We start from the raw sequence: 18,525 nt of genomic DNA, 5'->3' as shown, positions 1-18,525 counted from the left end.
GATTACTGGTCAACCTTTCCTCTCCAAACTCACAACTTCAAAAGCTCCACTATACTGTTTCAACTGCCCTCATATTTTAAGTGACTACTACAGAACCTTTGATAAACTGGACCATATTTATTCAGAACGCATTATATTTTAAGGGATTTGTTTTTCAGTTGGGAGAGTGAGGCAGAACATATGAGGTTCTTTCCTCTCTCACGGAAATTTGGTTTTAGCAATTACAACTAAACAGAACAAATTAAAATACAGTACCTCTATCTTAATTCTCTTTGGTGACAGTTCATCCCTTTCTCCACATTTAGACCTAGGAGATGAAAACACATTTTGTTTTGTTTTTACTAGGTAGCACACACTTATCTTCAGAAAAAGAAACACCTTGGAAAAATCCTTGCCTGCAACAGAGAGATAGAAAACTGAAATTTCTCATTTAAGCCTCGACTTCCAGATAGGTTCACAAAGCATGTCCTGTAGTTTAAGAACCTGACGTAAGGTTCAATCTTGCTGGACTACCATTAGAGATTATGGGCGGTGGAGAAGGATTTGAATGTTTAAATGCTCCTTTGTATAAAAAAACCCTCCCTGTACAAAGGAAGCTAGCGTGTCGGGGTTGGGGTCAGATTTTTAACTTCAACCCTGTTGAAGCCACCTGATCTATGAAAAGTACAATTTTCTGCAACAACTAGGAAAAATGTGGTGTGGAAATGCCAAGACTCATGAGCTCCCAATAGGTGGGGTGGGGTGTGCACAATTCAGGGTCAGCAAACTTTTTCAGCAGGGGGCCGGTCCACTGTCCTTCAGACATGGTGGGGGGCCGGACTATATTTTTTTTTGGGGGGGTGAACAAATTCCTATGCCCCACAAATAACCCAGAGGTGCATTTTAAATAAAAGCACACATTCTACTCATGTAAACACACGCTGATTCCCGGACCATCTGCAGGCCGGATTTAGAAGGCAATTGGGCCAGATCAGGACTATGAGTTAGGGAGGGAATGGGACTCTTGATTTCAGGGTCGTGGAGGTTGGACTAAAAACAGGTTTTCTGATACAATAAACCTCATTAAAGCAATTAGGATCTCTCCCTCCCTTTTTTTTTTTTAAAAAAAAGCAGCTTACTTGGTAGTCCGGTAAGTGTATTTGTAGGTAACTTCTCGGGATATTTGTCGCGCCAGTGCAAAGAGTTCGTCCCTCCGGGTCAGCAGTGCGTTATCCTTCACACACAATTGAGCAGCAGCTTCGTTAACTGTGAGCTGGAAAACAAAAGACAAGGGATGCTTCGTTGCCTTAGCTGTATCACTCTTTTGAGGAACATGAAACCCTATGTATCTCCCATTACTGTTGCAATGTACATAACCACCATTATAGAGTTTCACAGAGAAATCTGGAGGGCTTTCTTCAGATTTCTGGCATCACGCTCAACACAGTTGCCACAGTTTTATAAAGATACGCACACACCCCGCAAAAGAAAAACAACCAAGTTTTTAAATGCTGTTAGGTACCTTTGATTCCCCCCCCCCCCAAAATTTGAAGTTACCTAAATTCCCTCGGAAGTAAGTTGGTACTTTTAAAAAACAGTTATTAGATCAGGGACAAACTATTTTGTTTAAAACCAATGCATGCTTTTAAAATGAACTCAGGCAGACCTCAGGGATTCTGCTTTAATAATAATAATAATAATAATAATAATAATAATAATAATAATAATAATAATAATGGTCCTGAGGTCGACTCAGGGGGCTGGCTGTGTAGCCAATCCCTTACTGAGCCCTGTGAGCACCCACTGGGATGAACTGCTATGAGAAACTCCTACATTTTGGTGTGATCTAATGCAATCCCCCAGGGCGTCTGGAGATTTGGCTTCCTCTGCAGCGAAGCTTTAATAGGCGCTAACTTGGGTTTTATTTTTGAGCGAACCATCTCAAGTTAATAGTGTTTGCACAAAATGGCCAAGTGGCCTAAACCAGATGTTTTCAACCTTGCTGAATCCACGGCTCCCTTAACCAACTACATTCGTTCTGCTGCACCCCTGTGGGGCTCAGGAGCCCAGTTACGTCACCCCTTGCCTGCAGAGCTGCCAGCCTCTCACCCCCTTTTTTGGACACCCTTGTGGAGGGTTCCCTCCGCCTCCTCTCGTTTGGGAGTCCTCTGGGCAGCAGCTGCTGCCATCTCTACGATAATCTTTATTGTCACTGTCCCATACAGAACAACGAAACTCAAAATCTACAGCAGACATTCAGAAACCAACAAGCCTGCTATCCCAGCCTGGTTAGCCCCCTAAAAAACTCTGATACCCCATAATTAAATACAATATACGCCCATAGAGACTACCTTACACTGCATTTAAAACCAAAATCGCATTTGAATAGAAACTTTCTCAGGCGGCTAGTCCTAGTCTTTATAACCCTGTACCTTCTTCCAGAAGGCAGAAGCTGAAAGAGATCATTTCCGGGGTGCGCACTATCCTGCACTATCTCTGCAGCTTTCTTATAGCACCTGGAAGCATAGATTTGATCCAAGGTAGGGACGCGGGTGGCGCTGTGGGTTAAACCACAGAGCCTAGGACTTGCTGATCAGAAGGTCGTCAGTTCGAATCCCCGTGACGGGGTGAGCTCCCGTTGCTCGGTCCCTGCTCCTGCCAACCTAGCAGTTCGAAAGCACGAAGTGCAAGTAGATAAATAGGTACCACTCCAGCAGGAAGGTAAACGGTGTTTCCGTGCGCTGCTCTGGTTTGCCAGAAGCGGCTTAGTCATGCTGGCCACAGGACCCGGAAGCTGTACGCCGGCTCCCTCGGCCAATAAAGCGAGATGAGCACTGCAACCCCAGAGTCGGTCATGACTGGACCTAATGGCCAGGGATCCCTTTACCTTTACCTTTAGGGAGAGTGCAGCCAATTATTCTTTCTGCAGTCTTTACAACCCTGGACAACATTGTTTTTTCCCTGACCATGCAGCTCCCAAACCACACACTGGTCTCTGGTCTGCCCCACCCCTGCCCCAAAGACAGATGCCTCCCAGAGGAACCGTTCGCCTGCAGAGCTTATAGCCAGGGCTGCTGCAATAAACAGCTGTGCAAGCCTTTGGGAGGCAGAGACGCAAAAGAGCATCAGAGGAAGGAGGAAAAGAAAGAGGGACAGAGGCCAGTCTTGTCCATGGCACCCCTGACCATCATTCATGGCACCCCAGGGTGCCACGGCACACTGGTTGAAAACCACTGGCCTAAACAGACTAATGGGAGCTCGGAATCATTAAGCAGGTGGAACGAACCTCTAAATAAGTTTCTGATGGGTTGCCCAGACCATTTATATCAGAGATGGAGCTACTGTTCCAAAAACCAATCCGTATCCATCAAGAGGATGGTTTTTACTGGTCTGAGATTCCCATAGAAATGGGAGTCTTCACCCTCAGCCTTCATCGTCTCCTCAGAAGTCAGTGATGGATGGATGGATGGATGGATGATGATGATAAAAGGAGAAGGAAGAGGAGCAGCTTGGGTCTAAAGATGCCCAGTTATCATACTCCCTGTTCTGCTTATGAGAGGGCTGTTTGTGAGCTAAAATAGGAATGTTGCGTGAGAAAAACGCTCCAAATTAGATTAAGTTTCCATTTGCACAAGGTGCTGTGCAAGATTTTGTACGGGCTGCTAGAGTTCATATGCTATGGCCTATATATTCCTTACTTGCCATATTTTTCATTCTTTTAACACAACGCCCATTGCACTGTGTGCATATAACTTTTGGATCCAAGCCAATATAACCTGTATTATTAAAAATGGAGAAGTGAAAGTTGCCAGATGTACACTTTCTGTTATGACATTCCCAACTGGGGTGTGGGTGTGTGGGTGTGGGTGTCCCACCTTTCCCCATATGACCACTTCTCTGTGAATGAAAAACAGAATATAATGTCACAGACTGGCTCCTGACATATTATCTGCATTCACTCGCTGGATTAAGACTGACACTATAGCTGCCAGTTCCAAGTCACAACATGCTCTACATTTGCCTGATGTTAAGTAACCTCATGCGTGAGAGAGAACTGGTGTCAACTAGGGTTGCCATCAAAATTTCACCTGAAGTAGTTCAAAACAGATTTGGGGTTCTCTGGTTAGGCAAAACACTTGAGGAATTTTGAGGGAAGTCCAAAGTATCTCCATAAGGCCAGCAAAATTCCTCAATGTTATTCAGGCCAACATCCCCTAGGCCTAGGTTATAACTGAACTTCCACAGATAGGCAATTCTCAAGCAAAATAAATGAGTATTTAAAAAAAAAAACAAATCCCAATAGAAGACTGTCGATTTTTCCTCTGGGGTCTCATATATCAGGGATGTCCAACAAGTTGATCTCTACAAGGTTTTTATAGATCGTGGTCAATCGCTGGCCCCATTCCGGCCCCGGCCCCTCTCTCTGGGCTGGCTTTTATTGTTGCAGAAGAGAAGCTGGAGTTTAGAAACAGAGGCTGTTATCTGTCTTCTGTTCATCCTCCCTCAGAAGAGCTGCCGAAAATTCCCTGACCCCCTAAGAAACGGGGCATTTCCCCTCCCCTAAAAAAAAAGGTCAACAACTTTGAATCACTGCCAGATTTTAACTTTGAAAGTAGATTGCAGTCTCTCGGGAGTTGGCCACGCCTGTCATATATGATAGATGCTGAGGTTTATTTCATTGCTGGCTATTAAAATGATATGGCCCTTTCATTTCAACAGTATACCAAGGTGGTTGACAGAGGAGAACAACAATGTACAGTGGTACCTCTGGTTGCGCACAGGATCCGTTCCAGAGCTCTGGTTAGATCCTGAGGTGTGCATATCTGGAGGCGCTGCTTCTGTGCATGCACGTGGCGTGGTTTAGCACTTCTGTGCAAGCGCACAGCGTGTGGAGCGCTTCTGCACATGTCCAGTAGAGTGCTTCTGCGCATGCGGTGAAACCCGGAAAAATACTTCTGAGTTTGCCACGTGCGTATCCCGAAGGATACAGAACCAGAGGTGAATGTAAGTAGAGGTACCTCTGTACAGTCGTATCTTGGATCCTGAACGCCTTGGCTCCCAAACAAATCGGCTCCCAGAAGTGAGTGTTCCTGTTTTCGAACATTCTTTTGGAAGCCGAATGTACTTTTGCGGCTTCTGATTGAAGCCGCGATTTGGTTCTCAAACGTTTTGGAAGTCGAACGGACTTCCGGAACGTATTCCGTTTGACTACCAAGGTACAACTGTATACCAAAATATAACAAGAAAAGTCTTATCAATAAAACAGTGAGGTTTTAGTAGCCAGAGATGGCAGGAGCAGGGATTAATAACCAGGAAAAGCTTAGGGTAAAGAGGAATGCTTTTAATGGCTGGCAGAAGCACCCAGCTGTTGGTGCCCACCTGATCTCTAGGGGGAGATGATTTCCCAAGGGGGGTGACCCCAGAAAGACAGCAGTTCTCCATACCACTGTAAGGTGGAGACCTCCAGGCACCAGGCGATTTTTTTTGGCTTATGACCACTTGCGGCTAAGTGAAGATACCTGGGCGTCAGGATGGCGCCTGACACCTCCACCATCTGGGGATCATTGGATCGGGACTGTTTTCACACACTAATGCCCCATCTGTAGAATTAACTATCATTTCTATTTCATTTGCACAATCAGAAACCTTCATCTGGTTGAAAATATTAATAATGAGTCTTTCTGTAAAAAACCACACGATTTAAATCAAGCCTTACTGATTGGATTGGATCCATTGGATTTAAATCAAATCCCCCTGCCCTGTGACAAAGTCATTCTCCCCTCTTTACACTTTATAATATTCAACACGTCAAATGCCTATGTACATGCAGCAATGCACAGAGCTAGAGGATTCTAAATTTTACGGACCCAGCAGCCCGAAACCTTGTCCCACTGCAACATGAAGAAATTACATTAGCCAAGGCTGAGCCCAATATTCTTTCCCCTCTTCACAATTTCCAAAGTGCCACACTCAAGACCAACAGCCATGAATTCCTCTAAGTGACTACAAAGACCTTGGAATGAATCTTCGCATCAGGAACAAAAGCTAAATGAAGTGAGAACAAAAGCTAAATGAAGTGTGGTGGCTTATGCTGACATTCGCTACATATTATTCTGTATGTCTACAAGAAGATTTGGAGAATCAAGCAGGTATTATAAAAGCCTCTGAGCATTGAGAACTTCAGAAAGAATGGATTTCATATGAATTAACACTATGGCAAAACTCTTGCTTACCCAGCAGAAGCTGTCTTAGAACATTGCAAAAGGATCTTTGAAGTAGCTCACACAAGAGAGCTGCTTCAAAAGGTGCTTTTGCACAGCTTCAATTCCCTCAAAGATGACAAGCGGGGACTAAATTCTGCTGCCTTGGGCAGATCTTATTTCTGCATATCCTCCATTGCCTGCAGTCATAAAACAACATTTAAATCAGTGGGATTCACCTCCAAATGAAGGTATTGTCTCAATATAAAAAAGTGGATGTAAGATTTAGTCCTATTCACTGACATACATCCTTTTTAGGTCAGACTAATTACACATCTCCTTTCTCCGTGGATGCAACGCATCTTAAACACACACACACACACACACACACACACACACATTATGGTTGTTGATTTAAAATCACATACTTTTATTTCAGTATGTCAGGGCATTTCGTATCCTATCTTTTAAACATCTCTCATCAGAACACAAATCCATACAAAAACAAAGAATCTGTTTAGGTCAGATAGATTTTATTGCTTCCTTGAGTAAGGAAGATTGGGTTTTCACATGCTGCCATGAAAGGACGAAACTAGTACCACAAATAATCAAAGCATAGATCTGACTCATTCTATTAAGAGCCACAACATTCAAATATATAACAAGAATGTGATCTAGTTTCATTTACATTAGATCTTATACCAGAGTAATGCATGCAGTTACTAGGGCCCTGCGGGACTTGACATCTTTCCGCAGGGCCTGCAAGACAGAGCTGTTCCACCAGGCCTTTGGCCAGGGCACAGCCTGACTCCCTCCCTCGGCAAACTTCGCGGAGCTCTGGCCCAATGCTTGCCATTGGTTTGATTTGAATTAATTTTATAATGAATGATTTTAGAGTGTTGTGTTGTACTGTTTTATTGTTGTTAGCCGCCCTGAGCCCGGCTTCGGCTGGGGAGGGCTGGATATAAATAAAAATTATTATTATTATTATTATTATTATTATTATTATTATTATTATTATTAATGCAAAACTCTTGTAGGTTGATTGGTGCCTCAAAAAAAGGAAAGGTGATGGAAATTGAACTACCACCAGCTTAGACTTACAATGCCATAAATAGAGGGTAGAGAATCATTTCCGGCTCCGCAAGGCAAATCTGACAGGTGGGTAGGTGCACCCATCTGGTGGAATCCCACATGCTTTGCATGTCTCACAGAAGCCATCTTAGAACATTGCAAAAGCATCTTTGAAGTAGCTCACACAAGAGAGCTGCTTCAAAAGGTGCTTTTGCACAGCTTCAATTCACCCACAGCTGATGAGCGGGGACTAAACCCTGCTGCCTTGGCTACGTGATCTTGTTCTCTACTGGCCAATCCCACCCATCAGATGACATCACCAGTGATGTCAGCTGAGGAGTGGGTGGACACAGCTTGAGGGAAACGGCATTGGGGGCCAAACTGTTCCCCCTGACGGACCAAGAGTGGCTTGCGGCCCAGAGGTTCGTCACTCCTGCCATAAACCCACAAGTAATCCAGTCATGTGACAAATTAAATGCTATAATTCGGAGGATACTTTTTTCAAATAAAACATGAGCATGTTAAAACGCATTTCACTGCTCTTACCAGTGAAATTCTGCGCCTCACAGGTGGCTGATAAGATGCTGGTAGTGGGGTTGTTTTATAAATAACCGTAGCATTTATAGTTTTAAAAATGGAGTGCAAGTGATGTTTGTGGGGCTCTAGAGTGCTATACACAGGACACGCAAAAAATAAGCTCCACTACCTACAAAAATAGTAAAGAATTAAAAAAAAAACAAGGTTGTTGATACTGAATTCTTACCAGCTGGGGTGACAGTCTTTTGGATTTCTCTTTCTTCTTATCACTGATATATTATTGGTGTATGTTTTAATTATGGTTTGTAATCCGGCAAACTGTTATGAAATTGTCACACCCTTCGGCTAGTACAATAAACTTACTGATGATGGTGATGATTTATCTTGTTACTGCAGTCCTTGATCAGCCCAAAGGCGATCATTATGAGTGATGGCACTCATGAGTGAAGCAGCGAGTGAAACACTCACAATAGCCTTTAGACCAACCGGGGAACCTGTGGCCCTTCGGACTCCCATCAGCCCTAGTCAGCATGGCCAATAATCAGGAATTATGGGAGTTGTAGTTTAGTAATATCTGGAGGGCCACAGTCCTGTTTTAGACAGTCGGTCAGTCACCAAGGAACTTCTCTCTAGGAATCAAATGATTGCAGACACCCAAGATCCAGAGCAGAGGTGGGGAATCTGGATCTGGCTGGCAGATCCACCTGGGCAAAGCCTGACTGATGTGTGGGGCCACCCTCCTGCCACACACTTGATGTCACAAGGACTTAAGTAACTCATTTTGTCCACACAATTCTCAATCAGCCAAATGCTCCTCCTTTTATCGGTATTTGCATTTTTTTTGGCCTAGATATTCTTGGAATTGAAGAGCCCCAAAGGCATTTTCTAAACAATGATTTAATTTTGCGAAAGTATTTGCTCGGTATGTGAACTGGAATTCCTCTTCAGATATAAGAGGGATAAAATATAAACTAGTCTAGGTATCACATTCATTTTAAAGAGCATTGGCTTTTCCCCACATGGTCAGGTTCAATGACTCCCATCTGTCTATTGATACCTCATGATATATTTTGTTGACGTTTCATGACACTAATTTAGATAAGTCTCATGGCATTAACATGCCTAGATATTTAATGTTGCCATTGCAAATATAAACCTGGTATTGTTTAAATGTTTGAACCAAAAAGTTGTTTCCTATTAACATCAACTCCCGATTTGAACCAGTTTATAGTGTATCCAGAGATATTGCCAAAAACATCTATTTTGCCCACACAATTCTCAATCAGCCAGTGCACTCAAAGGCATAGCCTGCGAACCTCAGAACATGCCACTTCAGGCACAGCACTCCAGAAGAGCAAACAAACAGTTGTTTGCTTGCCCTAGGGTATACAGCCTCGGCCCAGTATACCTGAAGGAGCGGCTCCACCCCCATTGTTCAGCCCAGACACGGAGGTCCAGCGCCAAGGGCCTTCTGGCGGTTCCCTCACTGTGAGAAGTGAGGTTACAGGGAACCAGGCAGAGGGCCTTCTCGGTAGTGGCGCCCGCCCTGTGGAACGCCCTCCCATCAGATGTCAAAGAAATAAACAACCATCTGACGTTTAGAAGACATCTGAAGGCAGCCTTGTTTAGGGACGTTTTTTATGACTGATGTTTTAATGTATTTTTATCTCTTGTTGTAAGCCACCCAGAGTGGCTGGGGAAATGTTGTTGTTGTTGTTGTTGTTGTTGTTACACACAGGGCTTGGCAATTGTGGGCACAGCACGTCCCAAGCACTGCGAATCAGCTGACTGCCTTCCATGCAAGCCCCACTATTGCCTGTCCCATCATATATGACATCAGCTGGCAGACCTTATTATGTTGGAGGTTCTGCATTCCCACTCGAGGGACAGAAGACCTTAGAACAGTCAAGCGTTAGAAAGTGAGATAGAAAAGCTATTCACCACATGGCTCCTGACGTTTTGCAGGCGCCAAAGCAAAATATCTAGTCACTTTTTTATTCTTCTTCTTGAAAAGCATGAACCACTCTAGTGCTACATGAGCCAGGTGATCTGAGGCACTTAATTCATTCCGGAGGTCCGTTCTTAACCTGAAACTGTTCTTAACCTGAAGCACCACTTTAGCTAATGGGGCCTCCCGCTGCCGCCGTGCGATTTCTGTTCTCATCCTGAAGCAAAGTTTCTGTTCTCATCCTGAAGGAAACCCAAGGTACTATTTCTGGGTTAGCGGAGTCTGTAACCTGAAGCGTATGTAACCTGAAGCATATGTAACCCAAGGTACCACTGTATCTGACTTTTAGAAGGCAGCCCTGTTTAGGGAAGTTTTTAATGTCTGGTGTTTGGTGGTGTTTTTAATATTCTGTTGGGAGCCGCCCAGAGTGGATGGGGAAACCCAGCCAAATGGGTGGGGGTATAAATAATAAATTATTATTTAGTGGGTCCAATGGCCAAGAAGGCGGTTTTCTGCACATGTCAAAGAGGGAAGAGAGGGGCAGATGGGGCTCGCTAACCTGGGAAGGTAGCCCAACTCTGATATTTTGGTGCCACGCTGTCCTGCAGACCAGCTGACTGCAACCATGTCATCCAGATGATGTTAGGCCCCAAACATCTCCACTTCCTCGCAAAAGGCGGGTTGCCTGTCGCAAAATGCACCAGGCACCCGGCTAATTGTGAACGCTGGCTTACAACAAACCAAAGCAGCCTGTATGCCCTTTGAATAACACTGGCTACTTTCTTATAGAACCTATGACACACAAAATTCCTACACCTGCAACTCAACATGATGTTTTATGCAACACTGAGTACTATCAGCAGTTGCCAACATCTGCCAGACATAACCTGCTTAAGGGAGAGGATGATCTGGCTGAGGTTTGGCATTTTACAAGACAATAAAGATTTTAGTCTCTTTCGAAATATTGCCCAGGAACTCTAAGTAGGAAGTTCCACCAAGGTCAAGGACACAGTCCCAAGCAAAAGCATATAGGATTGCATCTTAAAGCGTTAATTTTATGAGAACAAAAAAATGTTGGTCATCCACAAGTTGGGTGGTTATGTTAACTTATAAAAACAAGTTAAGAAACCACGAAACAATCAGACAAACTTTCTATATCATTCATTACAATGCATCAAAAGTTTTTACGGTGCTAAGAAGGTTTCGATAAATATGAACAATTCACAGAACAGTTCTTCTCTTTGGCTTTTTCCCCATTGAACACCAGTTAAGTCTACAGTTAGAATTAAGAGAAAAAAAATTGAAAAGCAGAAATGAAGAAAATACCACCAACTATTAAAAACGTGTGTCGGCTCTTGAAGGCAGCTGTTCTAATTAGGCAGCAAGCCAAATTTAAGCAGCGTCTGAGTCAACATTCACTGGTTTTTCATCTAGGCTGCCCTAGGGAGAGACCTTTCGCACCAGTGACAGCTTTGCTTTCTAACTTGGGAGGTATAGGCAATCATTGCTGATAGGCGATGGAAGAAATTTGCTGTGTTGCTCTCATTGCTGCCCTTGTTAGTCAATCACACCATCATGAAGGGGGAGGGGTAAGTAAGATCCACATAAACATTGGCATTCTTTGCTTAATTGAGTATTTGACTGCAATCAAGTAATAGACAGTCAATTGATTTATCTTTGGCCAGTCAAACCGATTACAGTGGTACTTTGGTTCCCGAACAGCTTAGTTGTCAAATAAATTGGCTTCCGAACGCTCCAAACCCAGAAGTAAATGTTCTGGTTTGCGAAACTTTTCCGGAAGCCAAACATCCAACGCAGCGTGAGTGTAGGAAACTCCTGCTGCCAATCAGAAGCCGCGTCTTGGTTTTCAAATAGTTTCGGGAGTTGAACGGACTCCCGGAATGGATTAAGTTTGAGAACCGCTGTATAACCTAAATGTGACCAAAAGAATAAGTAAAGGTAAAGGGACCCCTGACCATTAGGTCCAGTCGTGGCCGACTCTGGGGTTGCGGCGCTCATCTTGCTTTATTGGCCGAGGGAGCCGGCATACAGCTTCTGGGTCATGTGGCCAGCATGACTAAGCCACTTCTGGCAAACCAGAGCAGGGCACAGAAACACCGTTTACCTTCCCGCCGGAGCGGTACCTATTTATCTACTTGCATTTTGACGTGCTTTTGAACTGCTAGGTTGGCAGGAGCAGGGACCGAGCAACGGGAGCTCACCCCGTTGTGGGGATTCGAACCACCGACCTTCTGACTGGCAAGTCCTAGGCTCTGTAGTTTAACCCACAACGCCACCAAATCCACAGATGAACACTTTAACCTTCCTGGCCATGCTACTGGTAGATCCCCGCGAGGTTTTGGTAGATTGCGGGTCGATCTCTGGCTCCCTTTCATCAGCGTCGTTGAAACTGACTCCTGCTCTGCCCTCCATTGTTGTCTGATCAGTACAGTGGTGCCTCGCAAGACGAAATTAATTCGTTCCGCAAGTTTTTTCTTCTTGCGAAAATCAATCAATGCGTTCCTATGGAAACTGCCTTCAGACCAGGTCCGGGGACAGTCTGTCCCCCGACCTCTTCTGAAGGCTGGGGGGGGGGGACAAGGGCTTTTCTTCCCACCCCCAGCATTTTAAAAAACCCCGGGACAGCGGAGGACTTCTCCGCTGTCCGGGGCGATCTTAAAATGCTGGCGGGCGGCAGCGAAGCCTTCGCTGCCGCCCGCCAGCATTTTAAAAAACCCCGGGACAGCGGAGGACTTCTCCGCTGTCCCGGGGCGATTTAAAAGCCCCCGGGAAGGCAGGCAGGGGGGACAAAGACTTTTGCCCCCCGCCAGCCTTCAGAAGAGGTCCAGGACCTCTTCTGAAGGCCGGCGGGGGGCGAAAGTCTTTGCTCCCCCCCCGCCTGCCTTCAAAAGCCGTCCGGGACAGCGGGAAGTGCTTCCCTGCTATCCCGGACTGCTTTTAAAATGCTGGCGGTGGGGAGCAAAGCCTTTTGGCCCCCGCCGGCCTTCCTGGACCTCTTCTGAAGGCCGGAGGGGGGGGAAAGGCTTTGCTCCCCACCGCCAGCATTTAAAAGAGGTCCCCGGAGATTTCCCTATGGGCTTTCTTCTTGCGAAGCAAGCCCATAGGGAAATTCGTCTTGCGAAGCAACTCACAAATGGAAAACCCTTTCGTCTTGCGCGTTTTCCGTCTTGCGGGGCACCACCGTAGAAGGGAAGATGGAGCTTTCTCTCTGTGGCTATTTTCATTCAAAGCTATATTATTGAGAGTGACACTTTTCCTTTGACCCTTGCCTTTAACCCCCACCAAAAACAGAACATCCCTCCTAAGAAAGTATCAACAACTTAGACCTGAACCCCTCAAAAACGGGGCTTTTCTTCTCCCTAAAAAAAAAGCGGAGGTAGATCATTACCAGATTTTAATTCTGAAAGTAGATCACAGTCTCTCGGGAGTTGGCCACCCCTGTCCTAACCAAATAAATTTAGGTGGGAAGTTGGAACAAAATAGAAAAACCTATGTGCAAAGCCTATTTGTTTCAACTATGGATTTCGCTCTCATTTAAAAACTTGATGGAAGAAACAAAAACGCATCACTGGATGAAGATTCCACCTCAGAGTTTTCTTCTACAATCTAAGCCACCACAACTCAAAATATGCTTCCTTCTGTTCAATCCATTTCAGCATCTGACTATAGCTCATGCTCTTAAAAAAAAAGTGCTAAATTTTTAGGTGGTGCACAAATCAAAACCTTGGCTTTGAAACCATGGCTTTGAACCCAACTTTTGTACCTTCCTTACAAGGGAAGCAAAATCTTTTAATACCATTGTATCCCTGAAATGGACACATTACTATTCAGACATTTGTTTTATCTGAAGGTAAAAGAGATGATCTCTTTCGTTTTAGACTATAGTACACACATTGACACAATAAATTTATATCCATCACGTGGTACAGGAGAAAATGTGTTTGTCTAAATGAGTTTTTTAAAAATCCGCAAAGCTGCTCAGGAAGTTTTTCGTTGAGAAGAAAAGAGTTTTGGACTTCCGGTCGGCGCCAGCGTTAATGGCGGTCCTTGCTTCGGAGCTCCGAAGCAGGACTGCTCCGTGAGTTCGGGTCTGACCCGCTACGGCGAGCGGGGGACCCCTAAAATCACAGGCGCTGAAGCCTGTGAACAAGGAGATTCGGTGGGCACCTTTGCGCCCCCCGGTATCGCGAAAGAGCCTTTTTAAAGGCTCCGGAGCGGCATCGGGTGTGAGCGCGGTGCTGAGGATCGCAACCCAGCTCACGGAGCGAAGCCGCGTCGCCATTGACGGAGAGCGTCGATTCCTTCCTGAAACTACCGATTGGAAACAATACCCGTGAGTAAGAACAATAAACAAAGGGAACGGGACTTTAAAATTTGAGAAGATTTGGCTGAAAACGGGAGAGGCAAAAAATAAGGAAGTCTGCCCCCCGGAGCTACATGATTGACTGAGCAACGAAAAGAGCAAGCTGTGTTTAAAGGGACGTTTCTATGTTATTTAAATTGGTTGATCCTGACATCGGAAGAGGACCTCCCCCCCCAACGAGCAGGAGAGGGGGGGGAAGAAATTTGGCTTAATTTTATCTGCTTAAGAAGGGAAACTTGAACGGAAAACCTTCCACTGTCGATACTCTGGCCAGGCTGCCGGGGAAGTGAGCGCCTGAAGTGAGCTGTCAAATTTGATTTGAGGATACAAAGTAAGATTTATCTGATATAAAATAACGGGACTTTGGCGGACAAAAACTGTAACTTTTAAACTGCAAAAAGCAGGGTTTGTATTTGGACTTTCGCTTTTGGAACTTTGCATGGCTGTTTCTTTCCCTGTTTCTTTGTTTCCGCATTGGATATAATGTACTCCCTCTAGAGGCTTAAAAGAGAGACTGTTGCATTGAGATATAAACAGTGGGATTTTCCAGTTGCAATTGTTCCTGTGAGAACGACCTTGAGATATGAGCGGCCCACTGGATGAAATATCAACAAGATCAAAGGCAAAACAGGCTCAGGCTCAAAAGAAAAGAGGCTCCTTGACAGGAGCAACAGCAACACAGGACAGAACAACAACGGTATCAATGGATTCCATGACACAGGCTCTACTCAAGATAAATGAATCTTTAGAATCGCTTACTAGGCAATCTACAGAGAATTCCAAAAAACTGACGGAATTGACAACAAGATTGGATTTGAATACGACAATTATATCGACTAATACAGATTCTATAAATCGATTAATTCAAGAAAGTGCAGAGACGAGGAAAATAGCTGAAAACGCGAGGACCACGGCCGAGGAAACCAAAGGGAAATTTGTCCCTATTGCAAGGAAGGTACATGAGCATGATGAAGCCCTGGCCCTTATGGAACTCGAGAGGAAAGGCAAGAACTTGAAATTGAGACTGGTACCTGAGGAGGAGGAGGACAAGCTTGGGGAATTTCTTACAGATAAGTTTCAAGAATTTTGGAGTGAAGAGTTGGGAGAAGAGGAAGAGGAATTTACAATAACTACCGCCTTCCGGATTGGAAGAAAGCAAGGCAAAAAGCCAAGGGATTGCCTAATAACTTTTAGATCCAAGGAAGAGAGAGATAAAATATTGAACCTACATTTCCAGAAGGCATTGGTGATCAAAAATTCCCAGATACAGATCTTCAAAGATATTCCCAGATACTTTTTGGAGGTGAGAACACAATTTAAAGACTTAGTCGGAATTTTAAAACAAAACAACATTCAATTCAGGTGGGAATTCCCACAAGGATTGTCCTTTAACTTCAAAGGGAAGAAAATCAAAATAAAAACAATTCAAGATAAAGAACACTTCTTGGAGAGAAACCTTGAGGACTTTCAGAAAGGAACTGTAGAGGGGGGAACACTGGACATTACCAACCTATCGTTTGGATTGAACCAAGCACCGACGGACGAGGAACAAGAACTTGGAGCAGTGGGTGGGAAAAGTACCCAATAATAAAAATGTCCCTGCAACTTCTGAGTTGGAACTGTAATGGTCTAAACCATCCCCGAAAAAGAGATCAAGTTTTTCATATACTAAAGAAAGAACATCTAGATATAATTTGTTTGCAAGAAACCCATATTGCCAGGATACACAGGAAACTTTTGATAAATAAGAGATTAGGACTGGAATTTGTTTCCTCGGACAAAGTTAAGAAAAGAGGGGTGGTGATTTATGCCAAGGAAAAATGGGAACCAAAAATGATCTTTAAAGATGATGAAGGAAGATACCTGGCAGTAGAAATTCAAATTCAAGGAGAAAAAATCTTAATTGTTGGAGTTTATGCACCCAATGAGGGGAAGGCAGAGTTCTTCAAGAAGTTGCATGAGACCCTAATGGACTTTATGGACTTCAAAATTATAATGATGGGAGACTTCAACGGAGTTGTCTCCACAAACATGGACAAGGCACAAAGACAAGTAATTTCTAAAGATGGGAGACTACCAAAGACCTTTTTCGAACTCACTGACACCATGGACTTGATTGATATTTGGAGAACTAGGAACCCTCTGGAAAGAGAGGGTACCTTTTTCTCGGAAGCAAAAATGACCTGGACTAGAATTGATCAAATTTGGATTTCTAGCAGTCTGGCACCAAGAGTGAAAAAAACAGAAATCTGCACAAAAACCTGCTCCGACCATAATGCAGTCAAGATGGAAATGAAATTAACAACGGCTGGAACCTTCAGATGGAGAATGAATGACACCCTATTTAGAGACGAAGAAATTTACCAAAAGGCCCAAAAAACATTGAAGGATTACTTTGAGATAAATTTGAGAACGGAGGTGGAAAAAAGAATAGTATGGGACGCAAGCAAGGCCGTGATGCGTGGATTCCTAATTCAGCAAAATTCTATAAAAAGGAAGAAACAAAATAAGAGGAAGGAAAAGATTCTGAACCAGATAAAGGAAGGAGAAAAGAAATTGAGATCCAAACCGAAATCTCATGAGATTTTAAGAGAAATAAAATACCACCAGACGCAATACATGGAACTGATGAATCAGGAAATAGAATGGAAGATAAAGCAAATGAGACAAAGGACATTTGAATCGGCAGATAAATGCGGGAAACTGCTGTCATGGCAATTGAAAAAGAGGCAAAAGTTGAACACGGTGACATCCCTGGAAATAGATGGGAAAATTATCAACAAACCAAATGAAATAAGCAATTGTTTTCAAAGTTTCTTCAAAAAACTTTATGCACATGGGCCTACAAATGAACAAGAAATAGAGGACTTTGTTAAAAAACATGGACTATCAAAGATTTCAGAACAAAATAAAAGGATTTTGAATGAAAAAATTACAGAACAAGAAATAGAGGGTGCCATCCAGAATACGAAATTGGGGAAATCACCAGGACCAGATGGTTTGACTGCAAAATACTACAAAGATCTTAAAGAATGGCTAATACAGCCATTGAAGGAAGTATGCAACCAGATATTAGAGGGGAAAAAGGCTCCCGAATCGTGGAAAGATGCATTTATCTCACTTATACCGAAGACAGAAGCTGAGAAACACCAAGTTAAAAACTACCGCCCTATATCACTCTTGAACGTGGATTATAAAATCTTTGCAGACGTTTTAGCAAAAAGATTTAAGAGAGTTTTGATGGAGGAGATTCATAAGAACCAAACAGGCTTTCTCCCAGGGAGACATATGTCAGAAAATGTGAGGAACATTATAGACATTTTGGAGATGCTAGAGGTGGACATTAATAGAAAGGCAGTTCTGATCTTTGTGGACGCGGAGAAGGCCTTTGACAACATATCTTGGAAATTTATGAAGAAGAATCTCCATGGGATGGGGGTAGGCCAAGGGTTTGAAAACGGTATAGGTGCAATATACTCTGAACAAAGAGCGAAATTAATTGTGAACAATGTGGTAATGGATGAAATACCAATAGAGAAAGGTACACGACAGGGATGCCCTATATCCCCTTTACTGTTTATATCGGTCCTGGAGGTTTTATTAAACATGATTAGGAAGGACCAGCTGGTAAAAGGAATACAGGTCGGATCTAAACAATATAAGTTAAGGGCATTTGCAGATGATTTAGTGTTAACTTTGCAACAGCCAGAAGCTAGTACCAAAAGAGTTCTAGAATTAATGGAGATATTCGGCCAGGTCGCAGGATTTAAATTGAACAAACAGAAAACAAAGGTGCTGGAAAAAAATCTAACAAAAGAGGAGAAAGATAGGTTTCAAAGTGAAACTGGGTTGGAAATAGAAAAAAAGGTTAAGTACCTGGGGGTAAACTTGACATCAAAAAATGTGAATTTATTTAAAGACAACTATGAAAAATGCTGGACAGAAGTTAAGAAAGATCTAGATATATGGCCTAGGCTGAAACTTTCCTTGTTAGGCCGAATCGCTGTCATTAAGATGAATGTATTGCCAAGAATGTTGTTTTTATTTCAGACATTGCAGATTCTAGACAAAATGGACTGTTTCAAGAGGTGGCAGAAAGACATATCTAAATTTGTCTGGCAGGGCAAAAAGCCCAGAATAAAATTTAAGATTTTAACTGATGCAAAAGATAGAGGGGGCTTTGCCCTGCCAGACTTAAGACTCTATTATGAATCAGCAGCTTTTTGCTGGCTGAAGCAATGGCTACTTCTTGAAGACACAGACATTCTTGATCTGGAAGGATATGACAATAGTTTTGGTTGGCATGCATATTTGTGGTATGACAAGGTAAAGGTGTATAAAAGTTTTAAGAACCATATTGTTAGGAAAGCATTGTACAATGTTTGGAATAGATATAAGGATTT

At 43.5% G+C, this 18,525-nt stretch overlaps 1 protein-coding gene across 1 annotated transcript in view; it reads right to left on the bottom strand.

The window, feature by feature from the left end:
• The window catches only part of NAB1 (NGFI-A binding protein 1), a 48,879-nt gene that overhangs the window by 15,519 nt on the left and 14,835 nt on the right, over positions 1-18,525 (bottom strand). Inside the window, exons 3-4 of the mRNA XM_081931514.1 lie at positions 1,119-1,252; positions 256-307 (exon numbers count right to left, since the gene is read on the bottom strand). Of these exons, the coding sequence (XP_081787640.1) occupies positions 256-307; positions 1,119-1,252 (186 nt within the window). The remainder of the gene's footprint in view (positions 1-255; positions 308-1,118; positions 1,253-18,525) is intronic.

Source organism: Podarcis melisellensis (genome assembly GCF_964234715.1).
Source record: "Podarcis melisellensis genome assembly, chromosome: 1".
Lineage (NCBI taxonomy): Eukaryota > Metazoa > Chordata > Lepidosauria > Squamata > Lacertidae > Podarcis > Podarcis melisellensis.
The sequence above is the reverse complement of the archived record's forward strand: the minus strand, read 5'-3'. Positions and strand labels throughout refer to the sequence as shown.